We start from the raw sequence: 25,632 nt of genomic DNA on the forward strand, positions 1-25,632 counted from the left end.
GCTTTTTGCCCGGACGCCAAATAGAAAACAATGTAAGAGTAATTCTCAACGCCATAGAATATTATGAGAAGAAGATCTACAAAGAAGTAGCGCTACTCTTCTTAGACGCAGAGAAGGCATTCGATAACGTCAACTGGTTCTTCATAAATGAAATTCTGAAGGAGATGGATATAGGATACCAATTTAACAATGCATTCAAGGCACTATACTCCCATCAGTTGGCAAAAATATTAATAAACGGCGAACTATCCCCCACTATACCAATTGAGAAAGGTACCAGGCAGGGATGTCCCCTGTCCCCCCTTCTCTTCATCTTAACTATAGAGTTACTTCTGAACAACATAAGGGACAACAAGGAACTGGAAGGACTAAGGACAGGAAAATTCAGTTTTAAGGTCCGGGCTTTTGCCGATGATATTGTGTGCATTATGGAGGACCCACTAAATCGAATCGAGAAATGGTGGCAGGTTATAGAAACATTTGGCTCGGTATCTGGCTTTAAAATAAACAAAGACAAAACACAAATGCTAACGATGAACATCTCTCAAAAGAAAAAAGAAGAATTGCAAGCTAAAACAGAGGTGCAGATAGTTAAGAAAGTTAAATATCTGGGGATAATGCTAACCACCAAGAATATCCAACTATTTCAAAACAACTATGAGAAAAAATGGTCTCTAATTAAAGGAAAACTGAGGAGATGGGAACCTCTAAACCTCTCCCTCATAGGCAGGATTGCTGCCATACAGATGAATATCCTGCCTGAGATGTTATATCTATTTAGTACCCTACCAATCATAAAAACTAAGACAGCATTCAGAATATGGCAAAAGGACATCATGAGTTTTATTTGGAAGGGGGGAAGACACAGGATAAACTACACAAACATGTGTGACAGCAAAAAGAGGGGCGGCCTTGCCCTACCTAACCTCCAACTTTACCACGACGCTGCCGCCCTCTGTTGGATCAAAGACTGGACCAGCCTAAAAGAGAAAAAAATATTGGCCCTAGAAGGATTTGATCTTATGCGAGGATGGCACGGATACCTATGGAGAGGGAAGGCGAAAGTAGAGAAAAATTTCTCTAACCATTTTGTCAGAGCTTCACTTATTAGAGTATGGGACAACTATAAAACAAGATTTTACCAAAAAACTCCCATCTGGTTCTCACCGAACGAGGCCAGTCAAACAATGGGAACATCAAGAGAAACCTGGCTGACCTATAAAGAAATACTTAAAGGGAAAACAAGTGAACCGTCTCTAAAGTCACAAGAGGAACTTAAAATATACGACACCTCGATCTCCTGGTATCAGTATTATCAAATAAAAGAGAGCTACGAGAAAGATAAAAGAATAGGCTTTGAAGATGGAAAATCTCTCTGGACCCAACTGATCAACTCTGAGGGGAAATGTATAAGAAAAATCTACCAACAACTCCTCCAGTGGGAGACAGAGAAAGAACAAGTGAAAGAAAATATGATAAAATGGGCCAGGGACATCGGCCGCCCGATCACCCTAAAGGAATGGGAAGAAATCTGGTGCAAAAAACTCAAGTTCATATATTCCACAGAATATAAAGAGAATTGGTACAAGGTCTTTTTTAGATGGTACCTGACGCCAAACCAGCTTGCGAAATTTAATAAAAACTCACCAGACGGGAGGTGTTGGAAGTGTAGGAAAGCAATTGGAGACTATAAACATATGTGGTGGGGGTGTAAAAAGGCCAAAGCGTACTGGCTTAAGATACACAAAGAAGCGGAAACAATCCTATGTAAATCATTTCCCCTAAGAATAGAATACTACTTATTAGGGTTAATAGACTTTGATCTAGACGCAAATGAGAGCAAGCTCTTTTTCTATTTCTCCACAGCTGCCAGGATTAAATGGGCTCAATACTGGAAATCTAGAGAAGTTCCAACTATAGAACAGTGGATCCTAAAAACATATGACATCATGAATATGGATCTTCTGACACAAAGAATATCCGAAAACAACACCAAACCAACAGACTGGAGTAGTTTCCTAAAGTACTTGGAAAGTAGAAAAAAGGAATAAATGACAAGGATAGGGAAAACAAATCTCCTTTTCATGCTGGAATTAGAACCCTATATCTACCTCAAACAGAGGACTAGAAAGTCTATTGAACAACAAACACAAGAGAGCAAGGACTTATATAAGATAACATGGAACGATGAACAGAAGACCGACTTGTCAGCACAGGCGCACCGGGAAGCACTTTTGTAACTTTTTTCCTCACCCCACCTCATACCCCCCCCTCACTCCCTTCCCCCCTCCTAACCCCCCGCGAATGTACCAGATGTTGTAGTATGTTGGATATGCTTGTTCAGAATGAGTGGTCCCCTACCCCCCCCTCATCCCCCTATACCCCACCCTCTACCTACTCTTGTCTTCTATTTTCTATTTCCCCATTTTTTCTTTTTTTGGATTTTAATGTATATGGAAAAATCAATAAACATATATTTTAAAAAAAAAATCAGAACTGCTTAGTGCAGGCAAGGACAAACTTTCCAACTTGGGGACTGCATGCTAGCACTCCCTTCTAGGAGGACTGGCTGCCTAGTGATGGAAGGAGGAAGGAAAGACAGAAAGGAGGATAAAAAGGAGGGAGGGAGGGAAGGATGGCAGGAGAAAGAGGGGGAAAGGGAAGGAAAGAGAAAAGGGAAGGATGGAAGGAATGGTGAAGGAAGGGAAGGATAAAGGAAAGAAAGAAGGGAGGAAAGACAAAAGAGAAGGAGAAAGAGGGAGGAAAGAGGGGAGGATCAATGGAAAGGAAAGAAGGAGGGAGGGAGAAAGAGGAAGGTGAGGGAGGGAGGGAGAGAGGGAGGGAGGGAGGGAAGAAGGAAGAAAAGAGAGAAGGAATGATAGAATAGTGTGGGAGAGGAGGGCCTGAGAAAAGAGCCCAAGGGGCTGCATCCAGCTCCCGGACCTGGGTTTGCCCATACCTGGCTTCATGGTTTGAGTGCAAGTCTATGATTCCAGGAGGCCTGTGGTTGAATATGTGCTTAGCAATAGAAACCCATTGTGTAATCTTGGGTAGGCTATGTATTCACAGTTTTAGAAGAAGATTTAGAAAATTCCTTGGATACATTCTTGCAAAGAAACCCCTATTCTAGATTTGCATAGGTCAGAGGCATCTTGAAGGCTCATAGCAACAGCCAGCTCAAACTTTAAATAAAATTCAAAATTCATACAATTACCATATTATCATCTTCCAGGTTTTTAACATTATAATTGCCATCATCCTGAGTGGCCAATAATGTGGTCAATAATTATCCCAAGTGAGGATGATGGGAGCTATAGATCATTGTTTGGAGTGCACTGAGTAGAAGATAGCTAGAACCATCATTTATGTTTGTTTAGTCCTAGGACAAGTCCCTGATCTCTTAGCTTTAAATGTCATTTTTATTGAAATAAAATACCTACCAGTAATAAAGTAATACAGTATATGTACTAGAATCAGGTAAATGTTATTTCAATGAAATGTCTCATTAGAGTGGTTTAAAATGTCTTTAGGGTTGGCAATGAGTTTTAAGTTCACCCTAAATAGAATTGCCACATTTCTAAATGATTTAAATGTCAGCTTGTTTATTAAGCAGGACAGCAAATCAGACCCACAATCGCTTAAATCATTTCCAGATGAATTCTTTTGCTGAGTGATTGCTAAGTGAAAAAAACCCTACATTTGACCTAAAATAATTGTTTGGCACTTTTATAGTCTCTGTTCCACCATTTTTCCTTTGCCCATACATCACTGTTAAAAAGCACAGAGAAACCATGACTTTCATCAGATTGCCAACAAAACTGATGGCAAAGTTCATACAAGTTTTAAACATGATGTTACAGATGTATTCTGAATTGTACAAAAATGTTATCAGATGTTTTGCACAAATGTTTCATTGCAACTGGTGACATAAATAATGAAATATTATATGAGACAATTAATCATAAAAGGAAAAGGAAAGGGGAGAATAAGCTAGCACTGAAATAAGAGCTTCATATTGCTTTCCTGAGTATGGTTTATTTTGATTTATGTCCTGCCTTTCTCCCAAAAGTGGCAGATGATAACAAAACTAAAACACCCCTCTTGTGAAAACAAACAAACAGATAGTTTTTATTGCCTTATTGCTCTGAATCTGCCTGATCTTGAAAGTTAAATGGAGTCAGGCTTGATTAGTACTTGAAAGGGGACCGTTGGATGATGTAGATTGTTTCCAGACGCAAGGCAATGACAAAACACATTTGCACAAATCTTGCAATGAAAACCATATGATAGAGTTGGTAACAGAGGTGGAGCTATTGGGGAGGGAGGTGAAGACGTTGATTCTCCTGACGATAAGAATTCTATGCTCCATTACATTTTAATTTACTTTCCAATTTCAATCATTGAGATAACTCAGCCACCATGTAGACAATTTTGGATTATTTTGGATTTTGGAATTCTGGATAAGGAATGTTCAATCTCTCTCTCACTCTCTAAAATGCTAGAAATGTCTGGTCTGAAGGAAATTATATGGAGTGAGCAGAACTCTTAGAGCAATGCCTGATATTTTGCCCCCTTTTCTCCACAGCTGAGACCCTGTGAGGTTGTCAAAAATTGGAGTTTACTTGAAGGCACATAATAACAAAACCAAAATCACAGTAAATTATTATACTAAAATACAAAATAATAATAATAATAATGACAGAATACAATTGGACTAAGGGGGTTATTAAAAAAGCACACGGAGAAGAAAAAGTCATCACCTGCCATTAAAATATCCATTGTATATCAGTGTTATGCAGACTTGGCATTTTTCGCTCCATGTGTTGATTCTCTTCATTGTACTACATTTTTGAGAGTGAAAAAGTAAGAATATTACCCTTCCTATTCACAATCCCTAGTGTTCTTCATTCACATGGAGAAGATGAACAATTATTATATATAGTGAAACCACAGCAACATCAATACCCCTCTATATGAATACCTGACATTTCCCTCTAACAAGTGTTACAAGAAAATATAGAGGCAAACATATTATAGGAGATGTGAATCCAAGCTTGCAAGACTTGACTTTAATTTAATCTTAGGGCCCTTCTGGACAAGCCCAAAAACTTGTGATGGGTCATGGGTTTACCTGAGATGTCCAAGCAATGCCTCCAGTAAGCCCAAATTAATCTGGAGTAAACTGTAATTTCTCAGTTTACTCTGGATTTATTTGACACCTCAGAAGATCCGGACCTTAATGGACTAAATCTTGGTAGGAACTCAGATTTAAATATCTCAATTCCTCCTGGGATTTAGTCCTATCTGGAAGGGCCCTTAGTTACATGAAAACCATTTTAAAGGCGGAGAGAGATGTTGAGAGGCAGAGAGGGAGAGAGAACTTAATTAACATTGCACATCTTTTAGTAAACTACCCACAGTAATACAAAGAGTTCACTGGATTAAGACAGAGGTCAGCTCAGAGGAATGAGTGTGCTGGACCTTTTGGTGCTGGCACATTTTGATCTCATTATTAGCAGTCACAGCTAAGTACTTACAGCATGGCACCAAGACAGAAGAAGTAATATGTATGTGACTATTTTTCACAGTTCATTTTCTCTCTCTATGTTATTTTGTAAGATTTTGGTGCACTTATTTGATGATTGATATGACAGTTCATGTGCTCAAAATAGGACGTATTCATAAGTCCTTTGTCCTGCTCTTAATTGTAAACAAGATTCAGATTTAACAAGTCAGTAAGCTGTGAAAGCAAGGTGGATCTTTTACTCAATGGCAGGATGGGCTGGCCTGAATTAGTGGTTAATGTCTGCATGTAATGGAGGCCACTAAAATGCCTAATTAATAAGGTGAAAGGTTTTAAGTAGTCCAAAATGTTCTGCGGGACAATTATTGTGGCACAAGTAGATAATGTTAGCATGTGGGGAATCTGCAGAATTGCAAAGAAAATTACGATATGAAATAAGTCCATTCTGAATAGTGAATAGAGATTTACCCCTTGAGGCAGTCATAGAAAACTCTTGCCATCCGCCCTCAGCAAAGGAGTTAAGGTTCCTTTAATTGTTCAAGTGTGATGGATGCTTAAGGAGAATTGGAAATAATATGGCTCAATTGAGGTGCTATATCAGAAGTGTGGGAAGAAAGTCAAAGTGGACAAAAGGCAGAAATGGACTAAGAAAGGAGGCAGAAGAAATATTAAGAATGGAAGGAGAAGGGAAGCAAGAGAAGGGTGGGAAAATAATGCAAAGGATAGAGAAGACATCTATTCAACAAAAGCAGAGTGTGAAAGAAGGAGAATGAAGACAAGAAAGGGAGAGAAGTGAAATTTCAAATTAAAAGTGAGCAGAAGTGTTCAACCAGAGCTGGAAAAGAAAGGCATTGTTATTTCTAACAACTATGCAACACATATGCACCAGAGGCTTAGAAAAAACTTGTAAAGTAGGTTCAGCCTTTTAGAGTGAAGGTGGGAACAGAATTAGGAAGTTTAAAAATAAACCAAGAAAAGCTATAATGCAGCAATCTTTTCTTTTATTATTAATCATCTTTATTGTCTACTATTTTCAAGTTACAATAAAAGAGGGGGAACAATACGGTTGGGGGAAAAGTAGGAAATTAGGGAAGAGTTGGAAAAGGGGGATATAAGGGGGGTGGATGGGTTGGGGAAGAAGGGAGGTAGTAGGAAAGAGGTTTGGGGAAAGATAGAGGAGAGATAAGGGTTGGGGTTGCTTCCAGTTCAATCCGCAGAGTACAGTCTTTCAATAAGTTGAGTTGAATTTTTCTTCTATGTATTCGCTCACTAAATACTTCTGATTCCTTCCCCCCTCCTTAAATTATTTAATTTGGAGTTTCATTTCTTCCTGCAAATATCTTTTAATTGGTTCCCAATTGATTTGATTATTTTTATTTGCATTTTTCAATAATTGCGATAGCTTGTCCATATTCATGTATTCTATTACCTTAAATGGAGCAATCTTGTAACATAATGTCACATATACTTCAGACAGACATTTCAACTACTCCTGTCCCTTCCCCTCTTTTTGCCAGGCATGATTTGTGAAATTTTGAGGGGAAGGAGGGGGGGGGGGGGAGAGGGAGAGGGAGAGAGAGAGAGAGAGAAGAAGGAGGAGGAGCAGGTCAAATAGATCAGTTAGGGAGTGAGGAGTAACTGCTCTGAAGTACCGCAGTAGCAGGCACCAACAACACACTCATTAAAATAAAACTTTTCAAGCCATTGCTCTCATCATATATTCATTTTCTAAACCTGAGGTCTAAATTGTCATGTTCAGGTTCTGAGACTTAAGAAGCCTGTCTAGAAACTTTGTCAAATGTAGTCTCCAAGGTTTCTTGGAGACCATCCACACTGCAATATTATTAGCAGTTCGACACCACTTTAATTTCCATCCTCTGGAATCCTGGGATTTGTATTTTGCTGTAGGCTAAAATCCTGATGGAATTGGGCAAATGCCTCACAAAGCTACAAAGCCATGGCAGTTAATATAATGATATACTGCTATAATTGTACAGAGTGGATACAGCCTTGGAGTCCCTAGCCTATAAGGAGTCCAAATGGTCTTTAAGGTCTAAGGAAAGCCCATTATCAATTTACTCTATAATTGATAGAATAAGACTTGGAGATGCTTTTCTAATACTTATGAAATACTATATATTTTTAAGTAAGTATCTGATGAAAGCTATCTGTCCAGTAATTGCCAAAGCTCAGAAATTCCACACTAATAATGTAAATACAGAAGACATCAAAACCAAAGCTCAGAAAAATCCTAGTCTCTATGAACTTAAAACTAAAGATCAGAAGGAGAAAACATTTCCTTAAACTAGATGATATTTGCTTGCATTAGGAGTGTAGTTCAAGGTCATTATCTAAACATTTGAAATTATGTTAATGAAATGTGAGGGAAGGAGAATAGAAAAAAGAAAATGGGTTAAGTCCAACTGTTAGTTCCAATAAGCGTAGATTCTTTTAATCACTGAGATTAGGTACATTCCAGTGATTCAGTAGACGTACTTTAGTTGGACCAGAAATTAGATCTAACTCAATCTGCTGAGGAAGAAAAATGGTCTACAAGAATGGGAAGACATGGGGAATCTTCTCACATTTACTGAATTTGATATAGTACTCAACTGTGACTGAGTATTATATCTTTATACTCTGGGTTGACTGAATGTCTGAATCTAATTAGGTTATCTAAATATAATTTTAGGAGCCAGCAAACCAAGATCTGAAGTTGGTTTGTGAATCTCAGTTCACACTATCCTTTCTTTATTTTGGTTTACTTCCCTGCTCAGCACCACTACATGCTTGGCTGTGGAAAAGCTCAACGTGAATATTCATGTGACAAATAAAATATCTCAGACGTAAAATGTCTGAAGAATAGGTTTTAGAGAGCACAAGCAGAAGAGTATGTGTCAAGACCCAGAAGCCTTAAGTAGAGCCAAACACAAGGAAGAGATTTCAAACACAGCTTTATTACACAAAAAGAGTATTTTAAAGCACTTAATTTCAGTGCAGTGAACTAAGGCAGTAATTTGGCATAAAAAACAAAGTGATACCAGCAAAAAAATTAATCAAGATTATATCTCTGTTTAATCCGGGTTAACTGAAAAGTTCAGCAATCTGCTTTAAAGTTCACACAATTCAAAAAACACAGTCACAGGAGATAATAAACGGAGTCCCAAACAATTCAAGGTCCAAACACGAGGTTAGCAATAGAGAAGTCCAAGAGACAAAAGTGTTGGTCAAACCGGTCTGTAGTCAAGCCGTTGAGTGAAGGTAAACATGGGAACACAGGAGCACAGGGACACAGCAACACAGGAATCTGTAGTCCAAGGACCCAAGCTCGAGAGTTGGCAGTAACAAAGATTCACATCCCAAAAGAGACACTTTGCCTTCTGCAAAAAGCCATAGAATCAAAACCCACTTTTATCCTAAAGCTCCTCATAGAGGATGATGAACTCCCCACCCTTTCCTCCTCGCTCTCAGCTGCCTCCATCCCCGTAGCTGAACCCGAGCGCCCATCTCTCCACCTCTGCCAGTGTCTGTCAAGACTTAGGTCTTGCCAAGTGCTCCCCGATTGCCAATCCCCTATGAACCCCTCAAATTCATCACTGGAGGTGGGTTGGTTACAAATGTCCCTAATCTCCTGAACACGGGTCCAATCCAACCCATCCTCCTCCCCCATATCACTCCCAGACCCATCACTCCTTTCAAACCCCATGAAATCCTCGTCCTCTGTAGGAGCAGTAAGTATTTCCTGAATGCGCTTCCTCTGAAGGTCTTTGTCGGACTCTTGATAGTGAGTAGCCCTCTTTACTCCCCTGCTCTCCTCCCCATCCACCATTTCACAATCGGAGAAATCCTCAAATGTCTCAGAATCACTTGGGGCCATGATTATCTTCCTAATCTGCTTGCGCTGCTGTTCCTCCTCTAACACCTGCGCAGACCTCTTCTCCCTAGTAGTAGGAATGTTACCATCACGCTGAACTACAACAGTATGTTTGTGCTCATTTCTGGTACACAGACTTCTTAAAGGAAACAGATTAGCCACTCTGCAAACACAGAATATTATGCCAGATACAGGTGTTGATTTTAATCCAGGTGTGGACAAAGCGTGACCCATGGGATGTATGAAACTGTTGAAACCATTACAGCCCTTCCTGCAGTCTTTTAAACCCCTATCCCTCCCGATATCTTTTTTAAAAGTTTGGTGCAATTTTCAAGTGTTCATTCCAACCAAAAACTACTCTAGACCACAAACCACACACACACAACCTCTACAAACATGGCAGTTAGTCCATTTCTCAGAAATCCCATCTCCACCCAAACCACTTTTTGAGTCACAGATTGGTGCACTTCTGTTATACATGCACATTCAGGAGCAGCCCTCATAAGTGAAACAAGAGGAAAGAAACTCTTCTCTGCAAAGTTTGTACTTGGTTTAATCCAATAAGGCCTTTCTAATGTTCATATTTTATTATTGTCTAAATGCAAAGGTTTAGTTTTGTGGGGAGGCATGGGAGCATTTCCTCTTCAGTATGGATGAATTTTTCCTATAATCTTCAAATTTCTAGCATTGCAGAGAGCAAGATATTGAAAATAATTCTCAACTAAAACTCTAATAGTTGCTCTATTCATTGATAGTTTTGCATTTGTCCTACTTCCCTGGATGCCCAAAATAGCTTATTCTAATGTTCAACTGAAGTTTTTAATCATGAAAAAGCTAGCAAACTGATGTCTGAAGGAAGGTTTCATGGGGGGGGGGGGGGGGCAGAATTCTTATTTGGAGAGCAATGTCTTCATTTTGCACGGACACTACCGCTATCTTTTCATCTCTGTCTAAATGTCCTATTTGGGATGAAATGAAACTGTATAAAGCTTTGTTTACTGTGACCTGTGTGTTATATATAACCTCAAATTACTTCTTTATGTAGTCTTGAATTGTCATAACATGGCCTGAGCTTCAGGATATTTTGGCAGCTGCACACCCCAATCTGTATGTGGGATTAGAGAGAAAAGAATACATGAATCTCTCAAAGTGTTTTTAATCTGCAAACTGATCTGTCAAATCCTAATATATCTAACAGAAGGAGTATGAAAAAGAAAACCATATATGATACAGAAACCTTTCTTTAAATTTTAACGCAAAGCCAATGTTTATTTTTAACTCCATCTGTGTTTCACATAAATTAAAGGAGATAAGCAACAGTTGGTGTTTTTTGCTTCGGAAAAGCTGAAAAATTGTACACATTTTTCATTCTGAAATTGTATCCTTGCTGTGCACATGGGACAAATGAAATGAGAATATTGTGTGTGTTGATAGATGGAGAAAGAGTCAAATAGGGAAGAGTTAGCATTTGACTGAAAAAAATCATGATATAAGATGTTGACAAAATCCTGAGCATGTCATTTCCCCTTAAACTGAAAGGCCATGTCTCCTGATACAAACTTGCAGAACTTCAGGGGAAGGCTTTCTCACCTACCACCATCTCAGAGTCATTTGGTGAGAACACAAGAGAGAGCCTTCAAAGTGGTTCCCCCACCCTTTAGGAGGCTAGGACTGGATCTACACTGCCATATTTTTTGAATCCATATTTTTTGAATCTGGCACTATAGATTCATATAATCCAGTTCAAAGCAGTTAATCTGGGATCAGATACTGGATTATATAACAGTGTAGATCCAGTCATAGGATGGCCTCCTCCCTGCTTTCTTTGCATTGACAGGCAAAGACATTTTTATTTGAACGGATTTTAATGTATACATTAGGAAGGGTGTTATTGGGATGTTTCATTTCACTTTTAAACTTTTGTTATGTTTTAAAATGAATTTGAAATCAATCTATGACTTGATTTTAATTGTCTTTAATTGTTTTGGATTTATTGTGATGTGAAGTTGCATTGAGTTGCACTCTGGAAGAAGGATGGCACATAAATTAAATGAATGAATGAGTTTAGAAATGGATCATGCTTTCGCTATCATACATACATAACTATGAGTTTTGCCCAGCATGGTGCAGACAGACCGTCACACGCATGAAGTTACAAAACATGAATCAACTGGTATTTTGAGGAACATACCATAATACAATAAATGAAAATGTTAAGGTTTGGAGCACAATCAACATGAAATAGGGGCAGAACCACTTGCAAATCAGCCATGCCAATTAGGTGGTAGTTTTTCATGAAGAATAATGTATAAAGCCAGCAACATAAATGATCTACTATCAATAGTGTGCATTGTTAACTAACCAAATTACATTCAAGTAATTCAGCACCTGTTTAATCAAGCTACAAAATATTGAATTAGATACAGGCCACTTCAACTCCAGTGATTTGATTATAGAGAGGAGAAAGAAATTGGTGCATACACATGATTCCTGGAAATTAAATCATAAGAATTAGCTAGAGATATTCCTAAGGGGGTGGTTGGTGTCTATTTGCATAAAAGTCTGAGCAGCCTGCTTTTTATTCTTTGTTAATACTGAAGAATGGGAAATGGCTGAATATCTCCAAGTTTGAATAATGCCTGATATTAACTGTGCAGAAGTTTGGAGCAAACAAAATATTAAAAAGACAGCCCTTTTAACAAGAAAATCATCATCAGATGTTTGGACAGTTTTTCAGAAATACACAAATCTTCCAGGACTCTGATCTAAGAGCATATAGAAAATGTTCAGCTTTTAAACATGATCTCTTAATTGGGGAGCAATGTCTGCACTCTAGCCCTCAGATTACTTCAGATGCATCAAGGGCCAGAAGACTTCTCAGATATATAAATACTAGAAAGTTAATGTTAATTAAGAGCTTTTAACACAAGCCATGCAATAGTCTAAATGAAAGGGACTTGCCTTTTGGGGTCAGAAGGTTTTTATCAGCTATTCCACCATTCTCCCATAAAAAAATGAGTACATGGAGACATAAACACAGCTGCAGATGTAGTAAAGTGGTAGAGGCCAAATATTTTCTAGCTAGAGTTTCTTAAGCCTTTCCACTCGCAAACCCTTTCAGCCTGAGAAATATTTATGTGACCCCAAGTATATAAGCATATAAAAGGGGTATAAAATCAAACATTTACTGATTACAAACCAGCATTTGAAAGGCTTGCTAAACAAGTTGATTTTCTCTTTATGAAGTGTAGCTGGAGCATCTTGTGTAGAGTCCACGGGAAACACTGCACAACAGATTCATGCCATTGCAAAAACAACCACTAGGTGATATTCAAAAACCTTTTATTGTTGCAATCTTTTTCAGAACCCCAACATTGAACTAAGGTGACCCCATTTAGGGTCCGAACCTACAGTTTAAGAAGCAGTGTTCTAGGGTAGGTGTAGGCAGATGTGTGTGTGGGTGTGTGGGAGTGCTAGATGATGCCAAAACAACAACAACTACTACAACAGGAAATGGACTTTGAGATGTAGTTTTGAAAAGAAATGTAATTGTTTACCATATTCTATAACCCATATAAAAGTGATCTATCCCCTTTTGAGATCTTCAGAAGAGGCAGTTCATACTCCTTTTAACAGGAAATGGGCAGGCTGGGAAACCCGAAATAAGCTGGCAGTAGTCATGTTATAGCTCTTACTATACTTTGTCCACCCATGTTCTAAGGTTTGATTGAAACTGGATCCTACTGCGAAAAACAACTACAGTAGATGCTGAATCTAGGTTTAAGAAGCTCCACCCTAGAATATATTTGTGTTTGATCACTATCCAAGAATTCATTCCATTTGTTCTGGTTAGTACTGTGTATACCTAGCTATTTATGTGTTTGTGCCTTTAAATCATCCAATGATTAATGGTGAGACCATGCATTTCATAGAGTTTTCCTCCTGTAGGGCTTATGTCTAAATTTAGATATCTAGTTGCAGCAACCCTATGTAGATCATAATCCAAAAAGCTGTGAACATTGATCACAAAATCGTAGAAATGGGTGTACAATTGTTGCACGTGTGAAGTGTACATGTCTTATCTAATAGGTTGTGCATTTCAGCTGAACCTTGATTGATTTCTCCTGGCTGCATACTGGTAGATGCCCATATCTGTTTTTGCATGACTCCCGAAAATGGGTGGGTAGACAGATAGCCGGTTTTGGTCCGTATCCAAAACCTGTGGCTAAATCTGGCCTATTGGCAGCAATTGGGAACTTACATGGCTCTCCTTTCCATACCTTCAAGCCTTTCCTTTTTTTTACTTCAAGGGAGCCTGGGTGTCAGCAACAGGGTTAAGAAAGCACCCTTTCTGGGACCCTTTCCTTTCTTTCCTTCAAGGGAGCCTGGGTGTCAGCAACAGGGTTAAGAAATACCCTATTCAGCCCATTATGAGGAGGACTTCCAACAGACTCCCATTCCATATCCTTTATTAAGACCTGGATTAAAAGAATTAGAGTTGAGGTAACACTCTTTCTGCAATCCTTTCCCTTTTGTCTGTAGAGGAGACCAGGTTTAATGTTTCATTAAAACTGTTTCTTTCTACTCTAGAGGAGACAGGTTGCAGGTGCTCTTTCCCTGCACTTAGTTTTTCAAGGCATTTAAGGAGGCTTCCCATTTCCCAGAGATAGCTCAACCTGGAGCTATCTCCCTGGGATTCCTTAAAAACAATCATCTTTTTGCTCTACTGCAGTCCCTGTCTGAAGTGGGCAGGATTCAATCTCCAGGTTTAATGCTTCCTTAAAGTTGTTTCTCCTTTCTACTGTAAAGAAGAGGGAACTAGGTGATGGTGGTTTTCAGAGAATGAGGGTTTCTTTTTGTTTGCTGGGATTAATAATAATAATTGTTATTTTTAGAAGTATTTGAAGGAGAGTGAAGGAGGAAAAAAGCTAAAAGGGTGACTCTCCCCAAACTACCTGTCCCCTCACGTCCCAACTCCCAGGCAGTCCCACTAAATAAAAAGACTTAAGAAAATAAAGGAAAAGCAAAACGATTAAAAATGCAATGCTGAATAGGGAAGGAGGAGCCATAATCAGCTGACGAGGTTGTGTTTTAGACGGGAATCCATGATGGCTGGTCCCTTGCTGTTATGGGCACATGAACAAACTGAAGAAGCCGGATTGGCCGAAGAAAATGGCTAAAAATTGATCCGGGCTCAAACCTATTATCTAATGTAGGGGTGTCATGAGAGGAACAGATAACTAACTTGCAGTTTGATTTTCCCCCTCCAATTTTGCAGTATTTGACATAAACAGAGGTAGGTGATGCCATGATATGCAGTGAATTCTTTGAATCTATAAAAATAAAAGAAATTTGTGTCACACCTCAAGTATTAGACAAGTATCACTATAGCCAATATTCAAACTGTCATTTAACAGCTAAATATAGGAACTGTTAAATTTGAAAGTTTCATAACAAATACACAGAGTGCTAGCTAAAATATCCAAAGGGAAATCTGCCCATAGAGTATCATCCAACAACCACATGCAAAAAAAAAAAAAAAAAAAAAAAAAAGGATGGGCTCACAAGGATAACATTCTTCAATCTCCAACCTAATTTGACTGAAATGAGTTCTGACTATACTGTAATAAGCAATGTAACTCATGCATTCCTTCTGGAAAATGAAAGATTTGCCAATAATAGTTCTTTCACAAGAAAATGGTGCAGAATTAACTTTTTAACTTTTGTATGTGATGTAAGCCAACATAATGAGAACATGATGAATAAGGAGACATCTCTCAATTATTTTGTTTCTTTTGAGGAAGTTAGTTTTAGAATTTATTTAGTTTTAGAATTATCTGCTTTGATAATCTGGATTATATGGCAGTGTAGAAGGGGTCTTAGTTGCTAGTCCTGTAATTGGCACTCTATGCCTCAGAAGTCAGGTTCACTTTAGTTGGATCATGCACACATTTTGACAGAGAAAAAAGAGAGGGAGAGAAAATAGGTCTACCAGTAAGCTCAAGAATGTTTGTGGTGGTGGGGGGGGGGTGGGGGTGGGGGTGGGGGAGGGGGAGGGGGAGGGGTGGGATTGGAGCTAGGTAGTGAGGTCTGTTGGAACTAGGAAAAACCTGACTTCTGAGGCATAGAGTGCCAATTACGGGACTAGCAACTAAGACCCCTTCTACACTGCCATATAATCCAGATTGTCAAAGCAGATAATTCTAAAACTAACCCTTTTCCCTTTTTCCTAGTTCCAGCAGACCTCACTACCTCTGAGGATGCTTGCCATAGATGCAGGCGAAACATCAGGAGAAAATGCCTTTAGAACATGGCCATATAGCCCAAAAGAACCTACAACAACCCACTGTAACATACATCAGTTCCTACTGAGTATTGGCACCATGGTACATCAGGCACAATGGATGTTGCAATGTCATGGTAGCTCCAATCCCACCCCTCCCCCTCCCCCACCCCCTCCCCCACCCCCCACATGGCCATATAGCCCGAAAAAACCTACAACAACCCAGTGATTCTGGCCATGAAAATCTTTGACAACATGTTACAGTGCTCCCTGATGTGTTTCCATTCACTGGGTAGGATGTGCAGTCGATGCACATCAGAAATGTCCAGTGTGCATCAGGAGTGCCCAATGTACATCTTCATACTTTACCAACAGGGATTTGTTGTGTTTCTAAAATGTTATTATGGATTCATAAAGTCACAGAATGTAGACTCTGAAGTTGGATTTCAGTCTTTGTTTCTTAAAGTCTGCTTTTAATGAACCTTTACTGTGAACCACCCTGATATCCAAATTCAGTCAATCAATCTTGATATATTTTGCTGAATAGTGTGAACCAGTTGAAACTCCTGAATGAAAAAATTAATTTACCTAGAATTAAGAGTATAGATTTCTCAGCCACAAGAGGTTTGAGATGTATGCATAACACACCCACAAACAAGATCATCCTTATCATTTTGATCAGGAACAGGCAGAGTGTGTTGCGGTTCGTTAGTTTATATTGAAAATACACAGTAGTCTTCCCAGCTCCAGGCACCAAGTTGAAAATACACAGAGTATAAAAGAAAAATGTCTTTACTCTTGAGTAGTCAACACATGTATTTTATAAAGAAACATACAGTAGCCTTGAAAACACATTGTCCACATTGTCCATCGCAGAAGGAAAAGAAACTTACAAAACAATGCATTAATCTGCTTCTTTCCAGCAAACCTTGTAGTGTAGTTCCATCTCTGATTACTTCATTTCACCCACTACCTGCATCAAGAAAACTTCACCTGATATACATCCTAACCAGGGAGTGGTTCTTCCTCAACACACATATAAGCAAGAGATGATTCTTGTCAAGACTTACAAAAGTCATATACTGTAACAGAGTGCACCCTTCCAGATGTTAAGTAGTCACTCCCAGCACTCCTTGTCATCAGTTATGCTGATTGGAGTTGCAGTCAATATCTGGATGACCCTACTTCACCAGTCCAGATACTGATAAAGCCAAGTTTGTGCTTCTATTTCTATTCTACATGCAAACAGTCATGCAGACAGGCCTCTGCCTTGCAACAAGTCTTTAAAGGAACTGTCACAGGTCATATTCCTTTACGGTTCTTTATTTAAGTAGTCAATTTTTATATGGGACAAGCTGTTAAATTTTTATTTGCTTTGGGTTTTATTTCTATTTTATGTTCTTTATCATCAACACAATTCTCCAGCATCACTCCTGTTTTAGAAGCCTTTCCTTCTTTTTGAATAGGGGGCTGGAAACAGGAGAGGCTGCCTGAAATGAATTTTCTACTAAAGAGAGATTTCATCCCAGTTGTATATACAGCGCTCTTTCTCAATGGGTATCATTAGTTTGTGCATTTATAAAATGCCATATGCCATCATCTCCCCAAGTAATTTCTTCTCACATTTTTATTATGGCTCTATCTCGATTATCTTTTCAGGTCTCTCTTGGACTTTTACATGCCCGAGCTACGCATATACTCTGGCCTCCGGAGCGTTGGCAGAAGTTACATCCCCAGCTTCCTCCGAAACGCCAGCCACTCCAGGATGAGGAGGAATGATCAATTTGTATCTGGATGGAAATCAAGCTTTTGAGTCTAGTATTAAGTATAGGAAAGAGGTTGGCAACGCATATCAGCTAATGAAAGAGCTGCCAACTGTGCAGCATCGATGCAAGCAAATACCTTTTCATTATTGTAAATTAAAATGGGCATTTTATGTAATCACATGAAATGGTACAATGTGAAGGAACTGTGTCTTGATTTTGACATTTTTCGCTTCATAGAAACTGTATGGTGCTTAAGAATATTATAGTACCTCTAATGATACGGGAAGTTTAGAAAAATCTTTACATGTTTTAATTTGATTTTTTTTTAGTAATAGGGCAAATCTTAACATTTGTATTGTATTGCAAAAATGTAACAATAAAATAATTCACTGTTATTGCCAAGACAAAATATGTCTTTTAACACTCTGGGTGGCAGAATAATTGTTTGTATTGAATAAATAGTCTTTTTAGTCCTGGAAAATTTGTTGTTCAATCTATCTATAAAAGTAATGTCTGAAAAAAGGAGCTTTCATTACATGATTTTTATTACTTGTATATTATTAATGTCATAATTATATTGAATATGAATTTGTTTTTCATTAATGTTTCATATAAATATTCCTGATGTATCCAGTTGCTGATAGAATAAATACATTTCCAATTGAAATATACTCAGAGTATGTCTGTAATAGACACTTTAATCAGTGGTGAAGTATAATCATAGTTGATAATAATTGCTCTGTTTCTTTGAGGATATCTGAAGAGCTTCCTTAATTCTATAAATACTTTTCTTTAGACACCAAATGAAACTGCATCTGTTAATATTGCAAAGAACAACAAAAAAGATCAGACACATTTACATCTGATTGGCCTGTGTTTCATTGAATTTGGAAGACATGTTTTTGTGTGCTTTCAAGTTCTTTCTGACTTATGGTGACCCTAAGGAGACCCTATCATGAGGTTTCCTAGGTAGGGTTGTTCAGAGGGGTTGCCCTTGCCTTCTTCTGAGGCTGAAAGAGTGTGCCTTGTCCAAGGTCACTCAGTAGATTCCCTTGGCCCAGTGGGGAGTCCTAGTCCAAAACTTAAACAATTATACCACATTGCCATACACATTGCCTGAGTAAAAGTTGACAAGGCATTTTGCTGCATTGTATGTTTCTATTTAAAACAAGCCACATTATATGCAAATGGAATGACTCAGAAATAAGTCTGTAACTAAAGAAGGAAGTACAATTGTACAAAGGACTGAAGCCTTATTTTCAGTGCATGTGTTGTTGTTCTTAATTTTATTTATACCCCATCTTTTCCTCAAAACAGGGACCCAAGATAGTTTATAAATCAAAACATTTATGTAGACACCTTGTAGATCAGTGGTTCTCAACCTGTGGGTCCCCAGGTGTTGTGGCCTACAACTCCCAGAAATCCCAGCGAGTTTACCAGCTGTTAGGATTTCTGGGAGTTGAGGGCCAAAAACATCTGGGGACACCAGGTTGAGAACCACTGTTGTAGATAGATCATATATATATACAGTGAATTATACACACACACACACACACACACACACACACACATACATACATATATATATATATATATATATATATATATGGAGTGCTCAATTTTTTCACTGTAAATTCGTACTTACATGATATCTGGCATGTGGGTGTGGCCTGTGCCAAAAACTTAAGTATCGAAACTTACCCAATACTTTTTCATTTTAATTTTTGTAAATCTCAGAAATCCTCAAAGTCCATTTCATTTTCAGTGCAAGGAAGCAAAGCAAAGCAAAAAAAAAAAAGGGGGTCTTGCTTTCCTGTTTAAATCAATGGCCTCTCACTATTAGGAGAGGGAAGCAGCAGGGAGAAAGCAAAGTTAGCTGGGGAAGAGACTGAGAAAGCACAGAATTCTGGGAAATGTAGTTTGGGAAGGCAAAGAGCCCTATGCTAGAGAATTCAAAAACCCTGCCCTAAACTACATTCCCCAGAGTTCTGCTCAGCATCAGAAAGCTCCAATCAGGATAGGGGAGTGATTTGTCCCTCTGTAGTAGCAGCCAAGCAATGGGACATTGCATGAAGTATCATTATTTCATGCTTCATTGTTATTTGTATGTGATTCCTAATATGCTACACTGTCTTAAGCTATAAAAGCATCTCGTGGCTTTTGATAGTGCCGAAAAATAAGTTACTTTACAATGGGAGTATATCCTTGTGCTTTATATAGGAAGACAATCTAATAGATTTTAACATTCATTGCTATATCAATAGGAATCCCAGTTATTAATGTTGTCTCACAGATACCAAACTTAGCTGATGTTAATGCAGATCAAATTGATATAGCACTTCTGGCCCTTTGTATAGAGAAGACTAATTAAAATAGTGTCATTATTGAAGTTTTGTGAAATGGTAGGAAGTGCTCATAAGGAACCAACTAGATACAGATGCAAACATTTCATTTTGTGCTATCCAGTAGCAACAGACACAATTTTACAATTTAGGCCTACTTAAAACTTAGGCTGGATCTATACTGTCATGTAATCCAGTTTCAGAATGCATATTAATTACGTTGAATTGGATTATATGAGTCTATACTGCCCTATAATCCAGTTCAATGCTGTTAATCTGCTGTCTGAAACTGGATTATATAGCAGTATAGATACAACCTTGGAAGAGCCTAATAATGAGAAGTCTCATATAGGACTATCTTAGAGCCTTTCTGGACAGGCTCTATATCCCAGGATATGATCTCAAGATTTCTGCTTTAAACTGGATTATATGAGTCCACACTACCATATAGGGCATATAGGGCCTGTCTGGAAGGGCCCTAAAATATATTTCCCTTTCACTATTGCATGTATACATGTATGGAATAAATATTTCAATATTGTCAATCCAACTTGTTCTGAAATTTACTGCCAAAACGTGGTTTGAATGTTGCTTCCACTGTGGTCTTTCAGGCTGTACGCAAGCATTGTAGCCTTCAAACTGCTTATAAATGCATGATATTTTCTTAGTATATTTTCTTACTAGAATGTTGATGATTTCAAGAACAGCCTGTTTATTTTTGTTTTAAGTAGCTCACAAATTTATAAATGCAGATTTTTCTTCTCTGGAGACATTAAATTTTCTTAATGAACAAATGCTGAACACACATTCCCAGGATGATGGTATAGAAAATGCGGCTAATATAATCACATGCTATATTAGCAAATAATTAATGAGAGAGCAAGGGCTCGGCAACCAGAATTGATTACATGACTTCTGGGTTATAGTCTCTGATGGTATCCATTATTATAATATGAGATGAACCACTTCAATTTCAACAACAAAAACAACAAGCAAACTTTATGCATCTATTGAAGTACACCCAGTCTGCAAAAACCTTATGCTACAAACTGGTTTCTCTCACTTAGTCTGAAGTGTGCCCTTTGTGAAATCTGTGCAAAATTTTAATCATAATACAAGTCATAGAATTTGATCTTGGGAAGTTATCCACCAAGAAAAAGGCACCTATGCCCAGCAGAAAATGGGTGGACAATGTAAGTTAATTTACATTTTCAAGATTTCAATATTACATGTTTTCAGTGTGTGCTCCATAGTGAACTTTGATGCATGGAAAACTATGATTGGGATTGTGAGTATGTGTATACTACATGTATCTTGCCTGTAGTGGACAGACATGCAAATGCACACACGTGAATACTAAAGTGGTGGGCATGAACACACAGTAGTAATGTTGCCAAACTTGCAAATGCCCCAAGAAAGCCACCTTTGTATCCAGACATCTCAGCAAAGGACTGAATTGTTTATAAATGGTGAACAGGATGCTGAAGGATGAGGCTTCCAGCTCCCTCCTGTCAATGAGCCTTGATGCACCAACAAGTTGTACTAGAAACTCACAAGAGGGGCTGCTTCTAGTTGTAGCTCATTCTGGCAGAAACAACTGGATGCATCATCCTCCAACATGACCCTCAGAAGTGTTCTAAACTGTGCTCCTTGGTGTGGTTGGCTGAATTTGAAGGTGATTTCAGATGTCTGTTAGGAAGACAGATTATAGTAATAACATTGTGACTACTTGTGTAATTCAGCATTTCAAAGAGTTTTGTGAATAATCTATGTTTATTTTTGTACAAAATAATTTAGGGATGTGTGAACACAGAGAAGAACTGAGCAGAGATTTAATTTATTCATTTCCAAAAGTAGTACAAATTGCTCTGTATGATACAAAATGAGGGTGCAACCAAAATGGAAGCCAGCATTTCAGCCAGAAAACAATGGCTCATTTGAAGCCAAAAAACAGATCCACCATCTAATCTTTGGCTATTTCCAGAAGTCAATTACTATTAAGCATTCAGTGCATTGCTTGCAGGAAATCCTGGAGATACAACTTGTGCAGTTTTCCATTATGAAATTAGAATATCTTGGGGAAGAAAACTCAGATCAACGGAAGCAGAAATCTTCAGAAAATAAGCTCTGACATTTCAACCTTGTCACCAATGCCACAAGAGTACTCTACACATGGTGTTCTACTGATACGCAGTCAAATATGTGAAATTACCAAGCATATGCTGTGGTATGTGTTTTTCCCCCTCTCTTTTGCTCAGGGAAATATGAAAAAATTAGACCTCTGCAAACTGTTGGTATCTGGCCAAAATACTATAAAATCAGCGTAAAACATTAGGAGTATGCAAAATAATGCCCTAGAAATAGCCAGTAGAATCTTTACCAAAGTCAAAGATAATATAGCCACTATCTGGAGCCCCACAGAAGTGTACAACCATTCAATTGATGGAGTAACAACAATACATAGCACTTTTCCTTGTCAGGCACAGCAGGAGGCTACTGGAGCGTTTCTGCATTTTGATGTCGCAATCAATGTTATGCATGAGAACGACTGCTATGAGGCCCATTTCTCCTGACACCAAAAGCTATTATATATCCCTGAAGGCATGGACATATCAATATGAAAAGCAAAAAGGGAGTGGGTGCTAAATCAATGAGTTACTGAACAACACAATCCACACTTCACTTAAAGCAAAAGTCCCATGTCTGAATCCAATTCAGTGCCATTAAAGTCAATTGAAATGTTTAAGTTTAATTCACACTGACCTTACTAAGCCTGGTCTTGAGCAAAAAGATTCTACTTTTCAGCATTTAAAAGTGCCTTAAACTTTGTGCTAGCAATCATCAGTATTTCCCCTTTCTGCAATTATTCTAAGGTGTCAGACGACGGCTAAAAATGTCCAGCCAATTGCTATTAAAAATGTCCTTCACAATGTTCTTGCAAAAAGGAGAACTCTTCATTTTCTTATGCAGCTTTTAAAAACTGGATGATTTGGGGAAATAATGAGATTATTTTTCTCTTTGCAGTCCCATTACTGATCATCTGAATGAATTCTCATGTTCATTTCCAAAAATAATGTTGGATCATATATGAACTGCATTGTCAATGCTACATATTGGAAGGAAATTGCCAAATGAATAACAACTGAAAATTAAGAAGGTGTTTTCTGTTTACATCAGGGATAGGAAACTCTGGCCATTCAGATTTTCTTGTCTTATAACTTCCAGGAACTCTAACCAAAAAAACCTGATATAGTTAAGACAGCATGACAACTGCAACATCTTATAGGTTTTTGTCACTGATTGTGTCACTTGGGGATGACTGTCAATGAGGTCTCCAACAACACAATCCACAGTGCCATTAAAAACAATGGAAAAGAATCAGTATTTCTGTAAAAAATTGAATCTTTGTGGGTTTTCTACAGACAGGCAGGCTGGCCAGAGGAGAGAAAGAAAGCCACTCCTGCTGTAATGTGAGACAATCAGTTCCTTGCTAAGTTTCTGCTCAAGAAGCCATCTGTATTACTCATGTCTGTGACTGCAGGAAAGAAAGTGTGAGCCAAACTAGTTGGTTATTATATCAGTTTCATGGTGTTATCCAATACTCTAGAGCACACTTGGTAAAAATAAAGGTTGTGTACAAGGAGGAAATGAATCAGAGTCTGTCAAAGGGAGTAAAAAACTGACAACATCTACTCACCATCTGCTGGCTCATTCTTGCAACCTTTTTATCATCCTCCCAGGCATCACCAAGCTTTCATTTGAACCTCTCAGTGTGAGCAAATTAAACTTCTGAGTTTGAAAATTAACTTTTATTCTTTTCTTGCTTCAGGAACTACGAACTTCAGAAACTCTCCTCACATTTTCAAAGATGATCTGTATAGTAATTTGAGATCACTATACAGTCCTGGAATGTGTGGTTGCCTCACAACACCAGGTGTTCTTGGAAGAAACAGATTATCTGGATCTGTCGCAGTCTGGCACCCAAAAAGTGGGTGCTAGAAACAATATCATACGAAAGCTGACTGGCACAATCTGGGGATCACAACCAGATACAGTGAAGACATCTGCCCTTGCGCTACTCTGCTGCTGAGTACACATGCTATTCTGCTGCTGAGTACACATGCCCAGTGTGGAACACATCTCACCACACTAAAACAGTGGATGTGGCTCTTAATGAGACATGCCGCATTATCACAGGGTGTCTGCGCCCTACACCACTGGAGAAATTACACTGCTTAGCCGGTATTGCACCACCTGACATCCGCTGGGAAGTTGCAGCCAATAGTGAAAGGACCAAGGCAGAGACATCTCCAGCTCATCCCTTGTTTGGGTACCAGCCAGCACGTCAACGACTTAAATCAAGAAATAGTTTTCTTAGATCTACAGAGACACTCGCTGGAACACCTCAGCAAGCAAGAGTTCAAAAGTGGCAGGCTCAAACCCAGCACCTCAATCCGTGGGTGATACCAGATGAGAAACTCCCCGCTGGGCACACAGAAGACTGGGCGACTTGGAAGGCGCTGAACAGACTGCGCTCTGGCACCACGAGATGCAGAGCCAATCTTAAGAAATGGGGCTACAAAGTTGAATCCATGACATGCGAGTGTGGAGAAGAGCAAACCACTGACCACCTGCTGCAATGCAACCTGAGCCCTGCCACATGCACGATGGAGGACCTTCTTGCGGCAACACCAGAGGCACTCCAAGTGGCCAAATACTGGTCAAAGGACATTTAATCAGCTACCAAGTTTGCAAAATTTGTGTTTTTTTGTTTTTTGGGGTTTTTTTTTATCTGTTTGTTTTGTTCTGTTAGAAATGTAATACAATGTTCTGGTTGCGGATGACACGATAAATAAATAGTCTGGCTTTAGACCAGAACATGGAACTGAAATAGTCTTGGTCACCTTAGTGAATGATCTATGCAGGGAACTTGACAGGGGGCATGTGTCCCTGTTGGTTTTCTTGGACCTCTCAGCGGCCTTTGACACCATAGACCATGGTATCCTTCTGTGATGCCTTGAGGGAATGGGAATTGGAGGTACTGTTCTACAGTGGCTCAGGTCTCTCCTGGAGAGCTGGTCTCAGAAGGAGGAAGACCTGCTTGGCCTCACAGCCTTTGTCCTGTGGGGTCCCCCAGAGTTCACTATTGACCTCCATGTTGTTTAACATCTACATGAAACCACTGGAAGAGATCTGGAGTTCTGGAGTTCACTGTCATCTGTACACAGATGTACAACTCTAACACTCCTTTCCATCTGCTGCTAAGAAGGCTGTTCAGCTCCTGAACCAGTGCTTGGCAGCTTTGAAGATTTGGAGGAGGGAGAACAAATTGAAATTGTATCCAGACAAGACAGAGGTACTCCTGGTCAGTCGAAAGGCCAAACAGGGTATAGGGTTACAGCCTGTTCTGGATGGGGTTACACTCCCCCTGAAGATACAAGTTTGCAGCTTAGGAATTCTCCTGGATTTGTCACTGAGCCTGGAAGCTCAGGTCTCAGTGGTGGCCAGGTGAGCTTTTGCACAATTAAAACTTGTGCGGCAGTTGTGCCCATACCTTGAAAAGTCACACTTGGCCATGGTGATCCATGCTCTTGTTACATCTCGAATAGATTACTGCAGTGCACTCTATATGAGGTTGCCTCTGAATACTGTTTGGAAGCTTCAAATGGTCCAACTGGCAGTAGCCAGATTACTCACCAGAGCGGCGTAGAGGGGTCACACAATGCCCCTGTTATGCCAGCTCTATTGGCTTCTAGTCTGCTACTGAGTACAATTCAAAGTGCTGACTTCAGCCTATAAAGCCATAAACAGTTTTGGCCCAGCTTACCTAACTGAACGTATCT

The 25,632-nt window shown here is 39.0% G+C and overlaps 1 protein-coding gene across 1 annotated transcript in view; it reads left to right on the forward strand.

The window, feature by feature from the left end:
- The window catches only part of IMMP2L (inner mitochondrial membrane peptidase subunit 2), a 630,428-nt gene extending 612,314 nt beyond the window's left edge, over positions 1 to 18,114 (forward strand). Inside the window, exon 6 of the mRNA XM_060776139.2 lies at positions 17,341 to 18,114. Coding sequence (XP_060632122.1) covers positions 17,341 to 17,460 — 120 coding nt within the window. The 3' untranslated portion in view covers positions 17,461 to 18,114. The remainder of the gene's footprint in view (positions 1 to 17,340) is intronic.
- Positions 18,115 to 25,632: the final 7,518 nt, after the last annotated feature.

Source organism: Anolis sagrei, chromosome 5, assembly GCF_037176765.1.
Source record: "Anolis sagrei isolate rAnoSag1 chromosome 5, rAnoSag1.mat, whole genome shotgun sequence".
Lineage (NCBI taxonomy): Eukaryota > Metazoa > Chordata > Lepidosauria > Squamata > Dactyloidae > Anolis > Anolis sagrei.